Genomic DNA, 19,589 nt, shown 5'->3' with positions numbered 1-19,589 from the left:
GTCAACAATATAATCATGATATCATGAAGACATGAAATAAAAATCAAATAAAACGCTAAAATTTACTTATCATTGATTTGAAGACAAATAATTCATGATAAATACCAGTGGCTGTGTCAGGTCACGTCGCGTTATCATTGTTCTTAGTGCTATCGATATTTTCAGTTTGTTTTCTATACTATGTAAAGTGTCGGCGTAGTATATAAATACCTGTTTAAATTTAAAATGTTCTTAGAATTGCTTGTTATCAAATGATTACTTAACATTAACGTGTTATATATTCCCTCAGCTTACTATACTGATTTCCGAGTTAAAGTTGTTTGAGATGTATTTTACTTATAGGCTACAGTAACATATTGGTAAGTGTATATTATTTAAAGACATGTTTTCGATAGAAGGAAATTTAACAAATAACATGTATAAATTACGTCGGCTAAGCCAGTAACTAACATTATTGTTTTAGATCACATTAACCTAACAAGTTACTATAAAATGGAAGCATCCACTTTCCTCCTTGATCCAGCTAAAGCAGATAATTTGTATCCAGCACTGTTCCAGTGCTTTACAATTATATTATGTGGGTAAGTTGAAATCAATTATTTTTTATTAAAAAATACTGTAAAAAGAATTTTTTTTAAGCATGTCATAAAATGTAATTTTAATATGTTTTGTATTATTAAGAAGCTAAGACTAGTTATAGTTTGTCAAAGGACTGTCTCATTTCAATCATAGACAGAGAGAATCATACTATCTTTGTCTTACATTAGTACTAGCACCCAAAAGAAAAGGATGAGTATAGTTTTCCTGGATCTTACTGACTGACAAATTGGTTTGACCAACTGACCGTAGTTATGCAGAAAACGACCAACTCTATTTTTTTATCAATGCAGAAAGCGACCAAAGCTACTGAGTTAGGGTGTAAGTCACTTTGACAAAAATAAAAAGTTGGTCGCTTTCTACAGAACTACGGTCAACTATAATATATTTTTTCTTGTTGTAGGTATATTGCTGGCCGCCTAAATGTGGTGTCACAAACAGAATCAAAAGGGATTGGCACATTTGTGGGCACCTTTGCCCTTCCATCACTCATCTTCTTATCCCTGGCTAGACTGGACTTCAGTACAGTCAACTGGACATTCCTTCTAGCTATACTATTAGGCAAAGGCATTGTGTTCTTTGCAGTTATGATTGTCACCATTCTGGTGTCTAAACCAGTGAACCTTGGGAGAGCTGGTATATTTGCCATCTTTTGCACCCAGAGCAATGATTTTGCCTTGGGATATCCAATAAGTAAGTATTAAAGTGTGTGTGGCTTAGTGTACCAACATTTCTTGATGTAAGTAATTGTATTACAGCCTGTAAAGAAGATTAATCAGTATAAGTTTTACTACTAATTTATTTAAAAACACTGATTTATAACTTTGAAAACTGCAACACTTTATATGAAAAAAATAAAATTGTGTTGTTCATATAATTATATTACTAGCTTTTGCCCACGACTTTGTCTGCGTGGAATTAGTGACAGCAGCTAAAGTAGGTATAGCGCCTGGATAATGCTAATAGCAATCATTCAATTTGCACATTGCTTACTTTAATTATTAGGCAATTCATTAACTCTTTCAATTCCACCCCCTTTTGCACTCTCTTCAGGGATGATTTCCGTCATAAAAACTATCCTATGTCCTTCCCCGGGACTCAAACTATGTCTATACCAAATTTCAACTAAATTGGTTCAGCGGCTTAAGCGTGAAGAGGTAACAGACAGACAGACACACTTTCGCCTTTATAATATTAGTATGGATTGATTAAAGATCTAAATATAAATTTCAGTTAATGCTATCTATGAGAACACACACCCAGAATATGCTCTCTTCCTATATTTGATGGCACCAATATCATTAGCAATACTAAACCCGGTTGCTTTTGTGCTAATGGAGATCAAGAAACAACGAGATAATGCTCAGATAGTGACCACATCGCCTGAAGGGGAGAGATCAAGTGAACTGTGCAAGTTCAAGTTGTTGAGGCAGATAGTCAAAGGCATAGCTTTGAACCCTGTTTTGGTGATGACAGTGCTGGGTATTATAGGCAATATTGCCTTTAAACATCATCTTTCACCATACATTGAGCTGCTACTGAAAGTAAGTTTAAGTCTTATTTATTAGTTTGTTCTTACTTCCTCACAAAATATGCTGGATATACAAAAAATATACCATTGATAAATTTGAGAAAAGACATACCTACATAAGGGGCTGTTCATAAATTACGTCATCCATTTTTGACGATTTTTGACCCCCCCTCCCCTAAAATCATCCAAAAAATGACCCCGTTTCCTCCTACGTCATGCTACCATCATCCGATGTCCAGACCCCCCGCAATTTGAAATGACGTAATCTATAAATAGCCCCTTACCAGTGTCTACAATGATATTGATAATTTGTTGATATTGCTAATTTCAGGTATTTGGAGACTCTTTTTCAGCTACGGCACTATTTTTATTGGGGCTGAGGATGGTTGGCCAAATACACCGACTGAGAGGGCCTGCTCTGTTGCTGCCTTGTGTCCTAATAATGGTTAAACTGTAAGTTCATTTTAGTTTACCTAATGAAATTTCTTTTTCAGTGTTGGTATTTGAGTGAATCAACTTTTTCTTGTCACTAGTTGCCATGGTTATGGTCTCCTGGGTCACTGTTAAAATACTAGTTTTTTCGTATTTAAATTAACCAAACTTGATTTTTTTGGTAGTTACAAGGCCTTTCCATAATGGGACATCTACTAAGCACGTTTGTACAACATGGTATAGCAGTTCTTCTAACAAACTATGCTACTATTGTCTCCTGGCTGATGGGACAGAATAACAACAAGAAATAGTTAATCAACCCATTTAACTTTTGTTAAAATTAATACTATACAAATCGATAATACTCGTATCTATCTGTTTTGAATTTGTTTTTTTGTATGTGGTGCAATAAAGAATATTTTACTTTTTACTTTACTTTAATATCATTGACATTAAGAATTCTCACAGTGACTCACTTACTTTACTCTCATTATATATACTGTGCTTTAAAGAGTGCTTGGAGCATTTGTTAACAATTGAGTGAAATACCACTATACATGAAAACCACCTGAATTCCCATAGTCATGTAAAAATCACGTATCTTTGTCCAAGTAACAGGAGCAAGAACATTATTTTTACATTATTTTCCAGGATTGTCCTACCAGTGGTGATGAGAGAGAGCGTAAGCGCATTGAACGCGGGAGCGAACGATTCCGAGACTTCTTCGTTGTCGACCTACGCATTCTTGTACGGAACCATACCCACTGCACCTGCGGTCTTCGTCTTCTCTAATCTGTACCAACTGGAAGTTGATCTGGTAGGTGACAGATGTTATATTTCGAGCATGCTTTAGAATTATTTGTGTGAAGTAAAAGCATAAAATTGGCCTACCAAAAGTACAGTTAACTTTCATAATATTGAGATTTGTAATTATTTAATACTTAAATTAATGTCGAATACCACTACTCTTACCCTGGGACCGAAATGTACTGCGAAAATAATGATGATGATCCAGTAAAAGTTAGTTAAAGGAGAATAAGGAACTGAGCAGTAGTAATCGTAAGGCTCAGTTTCATTGGTCGATAACTCGGTCGGTTTACTCGATATACAGCGTGCGGTGACTCCCCGCAGGCGGTAAGGCGGTAAAACCTCCCGCATCCTGCAGCGGGATGAAAACAGTTTCCCGAATACGGGCCCTATGAAAATCTCCTGAGGGCCTACCGCGAAAACCGAAATTCGCAAATTGCGGGGATCTGTCTCTTTTACTCCAATGAAGGCGTAATTAGATTAGAGCGACGGAGAAAGATGCCCGCAATTTTCGAACTTCGATTTTCGTGGTTATAGCCCTGTACTCCGCCAGTCCGCAGGCGGGTCCTATCGACCAATGCAACTGAGCCTTGACGCGATCATCGATCCGTTTTTTTAAGGGTCTTTTCTTGATATGGAAACTTTATTTTGCTCATTATTTTATCTAACTCAACCACCCTGATATTTACTTCTTTTAATAGTCCTCAGCGCAAATTAAATCTAAATGTACAATTTCAGATGGCTTCATCAATGGTGATCTGTACGTTCCTGTCAGCGCCCATAATGTTCATGTCAGCCCAGGTGATATCGATCAACAAGGACTATGCGGAGCAGATGAAGAAATTTGGCTTCCACCTGTCTATAGTGTCTTTAGTGGCCTGTGTGTGGGTGATAACGGTGTTCATCGTTACGAAGAAATATAAGCGTATGCCGCACAGATTGACTCTGTGTTTAAGTGTGTCACAGGTAATTCTGTTTTTATATTTAAAAGTTAGCGTGGTAATAAGAATACAAAAAAATATCATAATCATCATTGCATAACTCTTTTGTAACTTATTCTGTTTTTGTTGAAAGTAGTAACAGGTCTTGGACGTTAAGACCTGCTTCTACCTACACTTAAGAATTCTTTCCTTCACTCTAGAATCTCTGATTCAATGTTCGAACCTCGCCATTATATATTATTTTGCTGTAATTACTATAAAACTCTTGTGAGACTTATATTATATTCACGCGTTTTTGCCGATTATCGTCAAGTACCTATGTCTTCGGAGAAGATTGGCTCAGGACAGAGATGCGTGGAGGAATATTGGAGAGGCCTATGCCAAGGGCAACCAGACAAAGCGTCTGCGGAGAAAGGCTAGCAGTAAACATTCGCTACAGGTGTTACTCCAATTGATGACCCTCGAAACTGATCGTATCAAGCAATAATCGATAAATATTACGCGTGTGACCCGTTTCAAACTAATTTTAATACCATTTTACTCCCGATTACGACACCAACTTTGTTACAGTTGCTGCTAGCGATCAGCGTGATCTGGGGCGGGCCGCAGTCGTCGTACACGCCGTCCTGGTCGGTGTTGCTCCAGCAGACGCTCTGCACCTTCAGCATGTACTCCTGCCTGCTCTGGACTTCCATGCTCTCTGTCGGACTCCTCATGTTGCAGGTATAATGAGAACTTATTTCTGTTAGACTCTATACTCCATGTTCTTTTAAACTCCATACATGTTAAATTCGTTAAGTTTACTTTACAGGCAATAGATTTCCGCAGTCGCCGAGAATTTATGTAGGAATTAGTTTTTGATAGTATCAAATTGATACCAATCCAGAGGGGACTGGGCCTTGTTGGCATTAGGTATAATCTAGTAACTAAAAAAAGTTATGAGTTTTGGAGACCTTTTTTGCAGGTTACCAGCAAGTTTAATAATAACTTGATAAGTACTACGATGGTCACATTACAATGTTACAGTATCAGCCTATTCTTGACTTATGAGTCACCATAAGCCCTTAACCCACAGAATGCTACTATAATCCGCTTGCACAGTGTGTAATTTAATCCTATAATACGTGGTTGGCGTTCAGTATTATATTATGCATCAAGGAAGTAAGAATTTAAACATTTTAAACTAGAATTATAGAGGAACCTTTATTTCTAGGTACAGGTTGGGTTTCAAAATCGCCTGCTTTTAATAAATACTTGCGAATTATTAAGGCTTGAGATTTGAAAAGGAAAATATTGTAAAAAATGCATATTTTCTTCTGAGTCAGGAGGAACAAAATAAAAAACAATAACAAGAGAAGGTTTTATTTATAGCGTTAGCTTAGCCGCGTGTACATTAAGGTGATTCGTAGGTACAGGAGTCAAAACTAGGGCTCCCGATATCCGTGCTACACGCCAACCCGTGCATCCGTGTTCTTAGCCCCGGCGGTGCTAAGCCCCCGAATTACACGAACCCGTCAAAATCCGTACCCGTGTAGTGCGTTCGGATCCGGATTTGCGTTCGGCTCCTGATCTAGTTGTTGTTGTTCTGTTTTTTTTTGTTTTGCTTGTTATTGGTAATGTATTATTGTTCGTTATAAACTTTTCATTCTTCGCTCTTATAAAGAACGCGTCCGATCGTCACTATACGTCGAGAACGGGCCGGACCTTTGTATCCGTGGATCCGGACACACGGGTAACACGGGTACACGGATCTTAATTACACGGATCCTAATTACCCGTTCCGAACGGGCCACAAATCCGGTTTCGTGTAGCACGAGAACGGGGCCACGGCAACGGGTACCCGAAACCCGGACCCGACCGCGAGCCCTAGTCAAAACTTTAGGGCTGATACAGAGGGACCGCGCTCCCGCTTGGGACATCTATGCCCGCTTGTTTTAGAGCATGCACGACTACCTCACATATACTGCTTCATAAAGCATTTATGAAAACCGAGAGGTTAAGCGTACATACTAATGTAGTATGTGAACGCTAATGCGTCGTGACCGTGTGTAGTCTATTTTCTATGGGTATGGTAAACCAAGTCAGTCATCTGTTGTATCGCTCATTAGTAGTATTTGTTTGTAGAGCCGCGGGCCCTGCTTCGTGGTGACGCTGTGGCCGGTGCTGGGGTTCGTGGCGTGGGGCGCGCCCGCGGTGATGGCGGCCGTGCTGGTGGCCACGCGGCCCGCGCTGCAGCTCGACGCCAAGGCCGTCGACGCCATCCGCCTGTGCCTGCTCGTGTTCTGTATCACGGGTGAGTGTGGGCTCGCGGGCACACTTTTAATAGCTTTTTCACTACACCAACTGGTAAAGGTTCTCTTGATTGTTCAAAAACTGATAGCAAAGTTGCATTTTATTCACATGCGAGGCAAAGTAATCAAATGCCAATTTTGAGTTGTTTTCTTATGTTTGCTGGTAGAATTGACCTTTAAATGATGATTTTGAATTTTGATATTTAATAACATTCATTTGGATTTGATTTGCTTTGATTTTGTTTGATATATTCAGTTAATATTTTCTTTGGGTTGGTGTGGTGAAAATTTTTATGTTTCACTCAGGGGAAAATTTTGTTTAACCCTCGTGCTTTGAAACCCTCGCAACGCTCAATATTACATTTTTCGAATTTTGGAATCTTTCGCTTTATCGGGTATCAATATTATAGTTCGTTTTTTAGCAGTAGAAAGAAGGTACGCGATCTTGACATGTCTTTTTATTAAAATTCACCATTCACAAATAAGCCACAGCAAATATGTTAGAATTATAAATCATATACGATCTTTTACATTCTTTTGCATTCATAAGTAATATCAAAGACATATGTAACTTCGTATAAGACGAATAAAGTCTAAGGAAAAAACGTGCCTCGGAATTCAAGTAAAAGTCATTCTCGAATAGATGCCGCACACACCTTTAGCCTATCCTCGGCTAGATGGCGTGACGACACCGTTTCATATTTAACAATTTTAACACATAGATATCAGTGAATGAACATGGATCAAAATGATATAAAAATAATAAAATCATTTATCCATATATATACATTTTTTGATAACTTTATACGTTTTCATTTTGAGTTTTAGTCGTGTGTCGATAGATGGCAGTAAATTTACAGTGACTACAAAATTTACAATGACAGGACCCCTCTATACTATCTATTCTTTTTGGTAATATAAACTAATTTTTTAAGCGTTTTTCAATATTTTTAAATAAAGACACGTCAAGATTGTTTACCTTCTTTCTAATGCTAAAAAACTAACGAACTATAGCACGAGCGGTTAAACAAGAACTATGCCCCCTTATAAAACGAATAACTATTCTATCACATAGCGCCATTGATAATACCGGCAATTCAAATGTTTCTTTTTGCCTAGTGACGACGGGTTGCCTGACACTGTACATCCGTTTCCGGCGGCGCAGCGCGCAGTTCGCCAGCCTCTCTGCCGATGTGGCGTCGCATTCGCCGGACGAAAGCTCCGGCCTGGTCGACAACGAGCAGCCTGTGTCCAACACACAATCAGTTTCGCACAACGGTGAGGAACACTATACTAATGATACAGCTATTATTCATAAGAAGGGGTTTCTCGATGTGTATAATTAACTGCACCAGATCTGATAAAAGCGCCCCTAAATCGCCTAGCGAACCGCTCGCGCACTACTCGTGCGCTGTAATGCATGCCATCAGTTCGCGATCATCTCGCAAAATTTGTATGCGATTGGCGTGCTAGCGGCTCATTTAGCACATTCTATCTGAATAAACATCGTTAGACAACTTGATAAAACGGGCATTTTTAATTATTCTACCAATTGTAGCTAAAAAAAAACAATTTAATTAAGAAATTACATTTTCTAACCAATTTTTTTTTCAATTTCAATGCACCATAGGAGGAGAAGATCAAGGTAATTATTAACTTTAACCACTCGTAAGGCCCAGGACTTGGCAATTTCTTGCTACGTCTGTGCTTTATAATTTGGAATATGTCCTCTAAATTCACCCCTCATGTAAGATTGTCTTCGGTTACCGCGATAGTTGCTCATGAAATAAAACTATGAATATATATTTTTTTCCTTAGTCACCTGTTGACCACGAACGCTGTATGTATGGGGTTCGAAACGTCGGGATGTATTTTAAATTAATTAATAATTATACGCGATATAATCCGTTCCGTTTAACCGTCCGTCCTCTCATGGTTAATTTTAGGGCAAACTTTATTTTCAGGCCAATGTTAAATCAAATGAAGAGTATATGGACGCACGGCTTTAAAGTTAATACTTTTAGTTATTTATTTAATATTTTTTTACACTTAAAATATCCCACAAAACGCAAGACCTGAGCCTTACGAGTCTGAACAGCTAACTCTAAAGGTGGTATTCCACCTGTCCAATCTCAGTGCGTCTCACTCTCTCATTAAGCAATATGTGAGACGCAATACACATTGGAGACAGAAATTGGATAGGCGGAATACCACCCTAAGACATTATTATAAATGATGAATAGAACTACAACTGACAGGTTGCTACGGCGCGATCACAGCGAGTCCGAGTCCAGCGAAGAGCGCCAACGGCAACGGGTGCTGCTCCGGCGACCCGCGCTGCGAGAGTGGACTGGTCAACTCGACCTCGCAGGACATCGAGGACATCGTCGACCACAAGTGAGCAACAGTAATATACAACACTATAGCGACCACAGCGAGCCCGAGCCCAGCGAAGAGCGCCAACGGCAACGGCTGCTGCTCCGGCGACGCGCGCTGCGAGAGCGGACTCGTCAACTCCACCTCGCAGGACATCGAGGACACCGTCGACCACAAGTGAGCAACAGTAATATACAACACTATAGCGACCACAGCGAGCCCGAGCCCAGCGAAGAGCGCCAACGGCAACGGCTGCTGCTCCGGCGACCCGCGTTGCGAGAGCGGCCTCGTCAACTCCACCTCGCAGGACATCGAGGACATCGTCGACCACAAGTGAGCAACAGTAATATACAACACTATAGCGACCACAGCGAGCCCCAGCCCAGCGAAGAGCGCCAACGGCAACGGCTGCTGCTCCGGCGACGCGCGCTGCGAGAGCGGACTGGTCAACTCGACCTCGCAGGACATCGAGGACATCGTCGACCACAAGTGAGCAACAGTAATATACAACACTATAGTGACCACAGCGAGCCCGAGCCCAGCGAAGAGCGCCAACGGCAACGGCTGTTGCTCCGGCGACCCGCGTTGCGAGAGCGGCCTCGTCAACTCCACCTCGCAGGACATCGAGGACATCGTCGACCACAAGTGAGCAACAGTAATATACAACACTATAGCGACCACAGCGAGCCCGAGCCCAGCGAAGAGCGCCAACGGCAACGGCTTCTGCTCCGGCGACCCGCGCTGCGAGAGCGGACTCGTCAACTCCACCTCGCAGGACATCGAGGACATCGTCGACCACAAGTGAGCAACAGTAATATACAACACTATAGCGACCACAGCGAGCCCGAGCCCAGCGAAGAGCGCCAACGGCAACGGCTGCTGCTCCGGCGACCCGCGCTGCGAGAGCGGCCTCGTCAACTCCACCTCGCAGGACATCGAGGACATCGTCGACCACAAGTGAGCAACAGTAATATACAACACTATAGCGAACACAGCGAGCCCGAGCCCAGCGAAGAGCGCCAACGGCAACGGCTGCTGCTCCGGCGACCCGCGTTGCGAGAGCGGCCTCGTCAACTCCACCTCGCAGGACATCGAGGACATCGTCGACCACAAGTGAGAAACAGTAATATACAACACTATAGCGACCACAGCGAGCCCCAGCCCAGCGAAGAGCGCCAACGGCAACGGCTGCTGCTCCGGCGACGCGCGCTGCGAGAGCGGCCTCGTCAACTCCACCTCGCAGGACATCGAGGACATCGCCGACCACAGTCAAGTGAGCAACAGTAATATACAACACTATAGCGACCACAGCGAGCCCGAGCCCAGCGAAGAGCGCCAACGGCAACGGCTTCTGCTCCGGCGACCCGCGTTGCGAGAGCGGACTCGTCAACTCCACCTCGCAGGACATCGAGGACATCGTCGACCACAAGTGAGCAACAGTAATATACAACACTATAGCGACCACAGCGAGCCCGAGCCCAGCGAAGAGCGCCAACGGCAACGGCTGCTGCTCCGGCGACCCGCGCTGCGAGAGCGGCCTCGTCAACTCCACCTCGCAGGACATCGAGGACATCGTCGACCACAAGTGAGCAACAGTAATATACAACACTATAGCGACCACAGCGAGCCCGAGCCCAGCGAAGAGCGCCAACGGCAACGGCTGCTGCTCCGGCGACCCGCGTTACGAGAGCGGCCTCGTCAACTCCACCTCGCAGGACATCGAGGACATCGTCGACCACAAGTGAGCAACAGTAATATACAACACTATAGCGACCACAGCGAGCCCGAGCCCAGCGAAGAGCGCCAACGGCAACGGCTGCTGCTCCGGCGACCCGCGTTGCGAGAGCGGCCTCGTCAACTCCACCTCGCAGGACATCGAGGACATCGTCGACCACAAGTGAGAAACAGTAATATACAACACTATAGCGACCACAGCGAGCCCCAGCCTAGCGAAGAGCGCCAACGGCAACGGCTGCTGCTCCGGCGACCCGCGCTGCGAGAGCGGCCTCGTCAACTCCACCTCGCAGGACATCGAGGACATCGCCGACCACAGTCAAGTGAGCAACAGTAATATACAACACCATAGCGACCACAGCGAGCCCGAGCCCAGCGAAGAGCGCCAACGGCAACGGCTGCTGCTCCGGCGACCCGCGCTGCGAGAGCGGCCTCGTCAACTCCACCTCGCAGGACATCGAGGACATCGTCGACCACAAGTGAGCAACAGTAATATACAACACTATAGCGACCACAGCGAGCCTGAGCCCAGCGAAGAGCGCCAACGGCAACGGCTGCTGCTCCGGCGACCCGCGCTGCGAGAGCGGCCTCGTCAACTCCACCTCGCAGGACATCGAGGACATCGTCGACCACAAGTGAGCAACAGTAATATACAACACTATAGCGACCACAGCGAGCCCGAGCCCAGCGAAGAGCGCCAACGGCAACGGCTGCTGCTCCGGCGACCCGCGTTGCGAGAGCGGCCTCGTCAACTCCACCTCGCAGAACATCGAGGACATCGTCGACCACAAGTGAGAAACAGTAATATACAACACTATAGCGACCACAGCGAGCCCCAGCCTAGCGAAGAGCGCCAACGGCAACGGCTGCTGCTCCGGCGACGCGCGCTGCGAGAGCGGCCTCGTCAACTCCACCTCGCAGGACATCGAGGACATCGCCGACCACAGTCAAGTGAGCAACAGTAATATACAACACTATAGCGACCACAGCGAGCCCGAGCCCAGCGAAGAGCGCCAACGGCAACGGCTGCTGCTCCGGCGACCCGCGCTGCGAGAGCGGCCTCGTTAACTCCACCTCGCAGGACATCGAGGACATCGTCGACCACAAGTGAGCAACAGTAATATACAACACTATAGCGACCACAGCGAGCCTGAGCCCAGCGAAGAGCGCCAACGGCAACGGCTGCTGCTCCGGCGACCCGCGCTGCGAGAGCGGCCTCGTCAACTCCACCTCGCAGGACATCGAGGACATCGTCGACCACAAGTGAGCAACAGTAATATACAACACTATAGTGACCACAGCGAGCCCGAGCCCAGCGAAGAGCGCCAACGGCAACGGCTGCTGCTCCGGCGACGCGCGCTGCGAGAGCGGACTCGTCAACTCCACCTCGCAGGATATCGAGGACATCGCCGACCACAAGTAAGTTCTTATGTTCCCAGCTAAAGGTAATATAAGATAAGATAGGGATAAGTTCGCCTTTGTACTGCCTATCCTGTGCCATATTTATTTGTGTTTTGTACATACAATAAAGAGTTTATACATACATACATTATACTAACTAAGTAACTGACAAGATATTAAATTGCCAATTTAAATTCTAATCCACGAGAATCTGTATTGTTTTAGTATTGAAACCTCATTCATCTATGATGTACATCCACAGAACACCGCCTCTAGAAACCTAATATTGGCCATTTTGTTCCCGACGCAAATCACCAAACTGTGAGGTGCGGGAGGGGTGCTCACGGCGTTGCGATTGGTCGTTTCAAACATGGCGCGCTGACACGTGTAAGCGTAGGGATGGGACATGTTCATTACAGGTAGTGGGTACTGCTACCAGTGATACCGAAATTTATTGCGGTAAAATTGTTACCAATTTAGAATACTTAGAGTAAACTTACTTAATAATTATATTGATTAATTTAATATTTCATTAAGTAATTTAACAATGTACCTGAAATGTTAACTTAACATATTAGGGCATTTCTGTTTAAAGTACCCAGAACATGAATTTTAAAGTTTAGAATTTTTATATTATTTCCACTCAGAATCGCAATCTCTTTCGATACGAGAAAAAAGTGTCGCCAAAATCTCATAATATTATTTTCTTTTCTTCGTTTTTTTAAGGTCATAGAAGGTTGTATTGAAAACATATTCAAATGGACCAATAACATATGCCTATTACAAATCAACTCCGAGTTGTCTCGCACTTCTTTGAAGTTCATCATCAGGTCCATTTCGTGACATGAGACCTAACTGCTCACCTAGAGGATTCTAGAAAACCCATACAACATATGTCTAAGACATACCAACACCGAGTTCCCTCGTACTTCTTTGAAGTTCATCATCAGGCCCATCTCGTGACATGAGATCTAACTGCTCACCTAGAGGATTCTAAAAAACCCATACAACATATGTCTATCACAAACCAACACCGAGATCCCTCGCACTTCTTTGGAGTTCATCATCAGGTCCATCTTGTGACATGAGACCTAACTGCTCACCTAGAGGATTCTAAAAAACCCATACAACATATGTCTATCACAAACCAACACCGAGTTCTCTCGAACTTCTTTGGAGTTCATCATCAGGTCCATCTCGTGACATGCGGCCTAACTGCTCCGCCAGGCCAGCCTAGAGGATTCTAAAAAACTAACACAACATATTACCTATATATTATGTCTAAAATGGTACAATACGGTATGACGAAGCACGAAGTTTCCGCAACTGAAAAACCATCATCGTCACATCACTAGTCGAAAGGGAAAGGGATAGCGCATTGCATTTTCAAGTTGACGAAAAGGGACGGACATACTTCGCCTCTGCTAACGACCAGTATAAAATGAACCCCGCGGACAAGAAACATTATTCAATGAAATAATGAATTTGACTTTCCTGTGGGATGTTATTCCATCTGTTTCGTAAGTAGATGTCTTAGATGACTTGCCACACCATTTTACGCTGCAATATCCCATGATTTCCCAATGAATTCAATAGTTTACGATTTATTTTCTTAGACTCGTGCACACTGCTAACAGGTCGTAACCTTGGGCGCAACTGATCGAAGCGGCGCGCGAACAATCTTATATTTGACCTATACACCATACGGGCGGTGGCCGCGAGTCGTCCTATAAGCTCGGTCTATAGGGGTTGGTCTGTGTGTACATCTATTCGACATGACTTTTTCGACGATACTAACGGACTATTTCTCTGTTTTATGTCAGATAGGGCTCTCTTCTAGCTCGAGTATTATGTTGTGTGACATTTTGGAATTGGAGCATTCTATGAAGTTATCTACCGTTATCGCATACAAACGCGAATTTGCCTGACAACAAATTCTATGCCCAAAAAAGTCATCGCCTTTAACCGTTTGAACGCCACGCCTATCGTCGAGTCATAGTGAAACTTGTCGGAATGCACGAAGGTTGATTTTGGGCAGTAGCCGCGCGCGTAAAAGGGCCCACTGATTAACAGTCCGCCGGTCGGTATCGGCCTGTCAGTTGTTCAGAACTGTCAAATTTTTGTTCTAACTGACATGCCGATACCATCCGGCGGACTGTTAATCAGTGGGCCCCTTTACAAGAGGCAGTTGATAGATATGGCCGGTGGCCTAGGGGAAGGGGCGGGGCATACATTTAGCTACAGATTTTATTCTCTGCACCCTCTTGGCGACGGTCATGGCATGTCACTTGACGCTATTGGCGGTCAAAGGGTTAAACGCTTAAAAAAAGTTCTAATACACGAAGTAAGATGCGCTGTGTGCTTGTACGGGACAGCCCCTTGAATGCTTCAATTACAGAATAGCCTTACAACTCACTTATATCGCGCATAACGACCTACTCAACCACCTGGGGCCTTGCCATGATGTCCTTATTGCGATTCTGTTTAGGACCTAAACTGAATCGCTAAAGAACGGAGCTATATAAGTTATATCGCAATAAGGACATCATGGTAAGGCCCTTGATTATTCCTGCGCTCGGTTTGACAGAGCCAGAAGGTAGACATTTACATTAAAAAGTCGCTTTAGCAAAGTTTTGTTATTATCCAGGGAGTGCGCCTGCCCTCCGTCACAGAAGCAGCGCTGCACCGGCCCCGAGCCGTGCCGGTACCTGAGCGAGCTGGAGCGCGCCGCCGGCACGCTGGGCCTGCTGCCGCCCGAGACCAGCCGCGGCCGCGGCGGACAACTGCTCAAGCACACCGTGCTCATCATACTCTACAGCCTGGCCATGTTCATCGTGAGTACCTACTTTTTTTTAATACTACGTTGGTGGCAAACAAGCATACGGCCCGCCTGATGGTAAGCAGTCTCCGTAGCCTATTGACGCGTGCAACTCCAGAGGTGTTAGGGAACACTCCGCACCCTCGTTGAGCCCTGGCAACCTTACTCAGGCAGGCATACAACAATGTGAGTAGGGTCTAGTGTTATTTGGCTGCGGTTTTCTGTAATGTGGAGGTAGTACTTCCCCAGTTGGGCTGTGCTCAAGATTTGGAATGACACAAAGTCACTGTTAAACCAAATAAAGTCTGCAGAGATTTTGACAGCACACGCAGTGCAGGTGTTATTTTAAACGTCAAACTTCTGTGAAATTATGACGTATAAATAACACTGGCACTGCGTGTGCTGTCAAAGTATCTGCAGACTTTTCTTGGTCTAACGAGACGTATAATCATAGCAAAGAGTAAATTGTGCTTTTGTTTCAGGGGATAACATACACGACCTGGCGTATGATGCAAAAAGACGAAAGCGGAGTGTTCATCGAGATCGAGTTCCTGGACATCGCCATCACGTACGGGCAGGCGCTCATCATGTTCGTGCTGTTCGGGTTAGACCCGGAGGAGATGATCATTCCGGCTGTCAGATACTTTAAGAAGAAGTGGTGAGCCTTGTTTTAGTTATTTCAGAGCGTTTTTCAACCTTTCTTTACGACGCGATCGCAACCTGGGTCGCTCCAGGGTGGTTGATTAACACTGTTTTTACAAATTAATATTATTTTGTACAGAATAAAGTAGTATTTTCAAGAAGTAAATTCAACTCCTAAAAATCGTATTTTGTTTCAAAACGAAATTTACCTAAGTATTTCTTTTTTTTGTGTGGTAAATCCAAAAATGGGACGCAGAAATTACCTTATTACCTAATGTCAATAAATATTTTATTCAACTCAGGCACGGCGCTGACACGGTCGTGCTACCGTCCATCGAGGATCTCAGCTTTGAAACCAAACACGTCTGCGACCAGTTCATAATGCACCATCTCGACCGCTGCAAGGAAGCCATTGCCAAAGATACCAGGTACATATGTTTATAATAACGCAGGCGTTGATACAGTCTCTCAAAGAATCTCTCAAAACGAAACACGTCTGCGATCGATTCATAACATAACGCACGATCTCGACCGCTGCAAGAAAGCTATTGCCAAAGATACCAGGTACATGTGTTTATAATAACGCAGGCGTTGACAAGGCCGTGCTATCGTCAGTCAAGGATCTCTCGAAACACGTCTGCGACCACATAAATCGATCATATTTTGAATGATACGTAATGAAACGTAATGTCACTGCCTTAAAAAAATTAACTCTGCCTCCACAAATGTGTGGCAGTGGTTATGAGTGGTGATGATTTGATGAGGGGTTACCACAGTAATGAATTGTTTAATTTTGTTTTGTTTAGTATTCAAAATATTAAATTGTTATACGGTGACCACGAAATCCCATTTAAGCAAATGAACTGAAAAAATAAGATTAAACATGTTTGGAATTCATGCGATTGGATTTAAGTTAAAGCCAACAAACGCCCTATAAAAGGAGACGGATTCATTGTGACTTCACAGAATGCGTCCTTATACTACTTTACGCGTTTTATAAAGAGGAGTCGATTTGACTCTTTAGTGCACCACCCTACCTTACTAATTCTAGGTGGCGCATGCGCACATACCGCGCCGTGTTCCGCGGCTCGTGCCTCGTGCGCTGGCTGATCAGCTGCGGGCTCGCCAAGGACGAGGCGGAGGCGGTCGCGTACGGCCGCCACCTGCTCGACGGCCGCCTCATCGCGCATCTCAACAACAACCACCACTTCACCAACTCGCCGCTCTTGTACACCTTCAAGTAAACATTCAATACTCTGCCACAGCAACCTTATCAGTAAAAAATGTAGGCGTGAAGAGTTGACTTCCCATAGAAAAATTGAATTTCGCGCCTTTTTCTACTGATAAGTTGGGGTTGTTTCGGTATATATACCAAAGAGTTATTGCTTGTACTTTGTAACGGAGTGGTAAAGGCTAAGAAAAAACGAAAGTCTAGTTTGACAGTATTTTGCAGATGGCGTTGGCATAGTTTTACCTGTCAATTTTACGAACAGTTTCAAATACTTCTTTTTTATTATATTTTATAAGAAATCAAATCTCATAGGACAAAACTAGAGACAGGTAAAACCTATGCTGGCGACATCTGTAAAAAACCTTTGACAGTTGCCAACCCCATTCTCAAACGTCAACTTTTGACTACCAAAAGTACCGCATAATGTACGGAGTATCCGCCATCTCGTTTAGCTGTCAAATTCGTAGCACTTAAATATCTTAGACTTTACATATCTTACACAATCAACGAATCTTTGCATATACCAAAGATAAGATAATACGATGCGTAAAGAAGTGCAAAATGTAAAGAATCCCTTGTAATAGTCCCTAACGTAGTTACCACAAAGAACATGGCGCCGTACTTACTGATTCTGATTACTTTAGCTGCCAAAGCAGCTAAAAACGTTAGCACTGTATGTGTAGGTACTTTACGCATCATAATATTATTTATCAAAAACCTTATAATCATTTTTAATTTTCTGCGCGTTTTTTTCGCTCTCTAAATTTTAATTTTACAAGTGGCATCATATGGCCAATATAACTGGGTGTAAAAGTGGTATAATCAAGCCAGTGTTATGTAAAATAGTTAATTCATAAAATGAACCTACCTACATACATAGAGTAAGGTTTAATTTTAAATAGCACAAATTATGATTTTTTAATATATTTATGAAAACTTAATGGTTAAGTATTGACGACCGGTCTGGCCTAGTGGGTAGTGACCCTGCCTACGAAGCCGATGGTCCCGGGTTCGAATCCCGGTAAGGGCATTTATTTGTATGATGATACAGATATTTGTTCCTGAGTCATGGTTGTTTTCTATGTATTTAAGTATTTATATATTATATATATCGTTGTCTGAGTACCCACAACACAAGCCTTCTTGAGCTTACCGTGGGGCTTCAGTCGATTTGTGTAAAAAATGTCCTATAATATTTATTTTATAAAAAAAAAAAAGTATTAATTTTATATAACTTTTAATCACCTTAGGGTATTTTATGGCCTTTTTGGATATGCACAATGTCTGCGGTTGGATTCATAATAGTCATGCAATACCTAGAGGACTAACTTTTAAAGTACCTATCTCAAGTTTTACTGAAATTCATATATTGTAGTTATTTACAGTATAATTTATCATGCTGTTATACTTGTCTATTGTTAAGTACAGGTCGCTTCACCAAAGCTGGTGTGAACATGTGACAGAAAGAATATCCTCATAAGGCCCAAGGTCCTACCTATAGTACTTTTTCAGTTCGGTGAAATTTAAATCCTATTCAATGGGGCGATTGGTCGCTTTTGCTTTGTTTCGTTCAATTTTCAAACAACGCAAAATCAACTCTATTCCCTACACCAGCGGTCGGCAACAAGCGGCCCGCGAGCCTCCCTGGCTATTTTGTATGTAATATTGACAAATGACAATGTCTGATAAAGTCATAAATATTAACCCATTCAGGGCCAGCGACTCAGCGTATGGGTCATGCTCAAACAGTTCCGCAGGGCCAGTGACTCACATGTGAGTCCTGAATAAATTCTGATTTAAACTTAAACGAAACGTAATTTGATGTAATAACGTAAAAGTGTCATATAAGCTAACAACCATTTCTATAAGGCATATTAGGATAAAAAATTATAAACACTTTTTTTTTAATGAAAACAGGGTCTCGAATATTCAAGTTTGATTTACTATCAGTGCAATATAGTAAATATACTGAAATTCTAGATACATAATGCGATGCAAGAAAACAGAAAGATCTATATTTAAAAAATACAAAAAATATATATATTTCAGAAGTTATTGACATGGCTCAAGGTATGGGTCACCGTGGCCTGGCGCTACTTGTAAAAACTACTAATGTTTCCGTAGCAGGCTAAAATAAACTTTATTGGCTGGTTTTAAAGCTTATTTCGTGTTGAAGCTGTTTGATATTGTACCATTTTACAACTGATTACTGTTTGGATGATGGTAAGCAAGAATTTGTAGGAACCAAGCCGTAGTATAATAATATTTTGTTTTGTATGAGGGGTAAGGCAACGAGGATTTTCTCCCACTGTACTTTTATGTCATAATATTTGGTGATCGTTGTATTGTATCTTAGGCAATTACCTACTAACAATGATGTTAAGGTTAATTTTTTTTCGTTTCAATATAGAAACAGTCACCACTAACTAATATGTATTGTATTACAAATAGTTTGTGACAAATATTTACAAGTTTTTTCAAACATCGTGGTTTCTACGGTGCGGCCCGCGTCAACTTCGGTGACTACTATTTGGCCCTTGGCTGCTAAAAGGTTGCCGACCGCTGCCCTACACTATAGGTTCAAATTTCAGTAGCAAATTTTGGATTTTTCATTTGTATGGCTGGGCCTTCGGAGGATATCATCTCGTCAAAAGAGCAGCCCCAAGTTTTGTTGGCACAAGATCGTTAAGCTTGTGTTACCAATTAAGGCCACGGCAGACTCCAACGCAACACGCAAGGGAGCATATACGTAGGTATCTACAGGTTGAGAATGATAACAAAATCACTT

General features: G+C 43.0%; 2 protein-coding genes across 2 annotated transcripts in view; both read left to right on the top strand.

The window, feature by feature from the left end:
* Positions 1 to 19,589, top strand: part of LOC134795538 (activating transcription factor of chaperone) — a 197,947-nt gene that overhangs the window by 139,815 nt on the left and 38,543 nt on the right. The gene's annotated exons all lie outside the window — the stretch shown is intronic.
* Positions 5 to 17,748, top strand: LOC134795568 (lysosomal cholesterol signaling protein). Its single transcript, XM_063767462.1, has 15 exons — positions 5 to 359; positions 464 to 581; positions 1,001 to 1,290; positions 1,831 to 2,141; positions 2,460 to 2,581; positions 3,212 to 3,377; positions 4,106 to 4,333; positions 4,879 to 5,031; positions 6,433 to 6,601; positions 7,719 to 7,877; positions 8,858 to 8,996; positions 14,737 to 14,944; positions 15,411 to 15,586; positions 15,873 to 15,998; positions 16,622 to 17,748. The coding sequence occupies exons 2-15, from the start codon at positions 493 to 495 to the stop codon at positions 16,812 to 16,814; spliced, it is 2,529 nt and encodes an 842-aa protein (XP_063623532.1). The 5' UTR covers positions 5 to 359; positions 464 to 492; the 3' UTR covers positions 16,815 to 17,748.

This window comes from Cydia splendana, chromosome 12 (genome assembly GCF_910591565.1).
Source record: "Cydia splendana chromosome 12, ilCydSple1.2, whole genome shotgun sequence".
NCBI classification, from domain to species: Eukaryota; Metazoa; Arthropoda; class Insecta; order Lepidoptera; family Tortricidae; genus Cydia; species Cydia splendana.
This window is presented reverse-complemented; position numbering and strand designations above follow the sequence as displayed.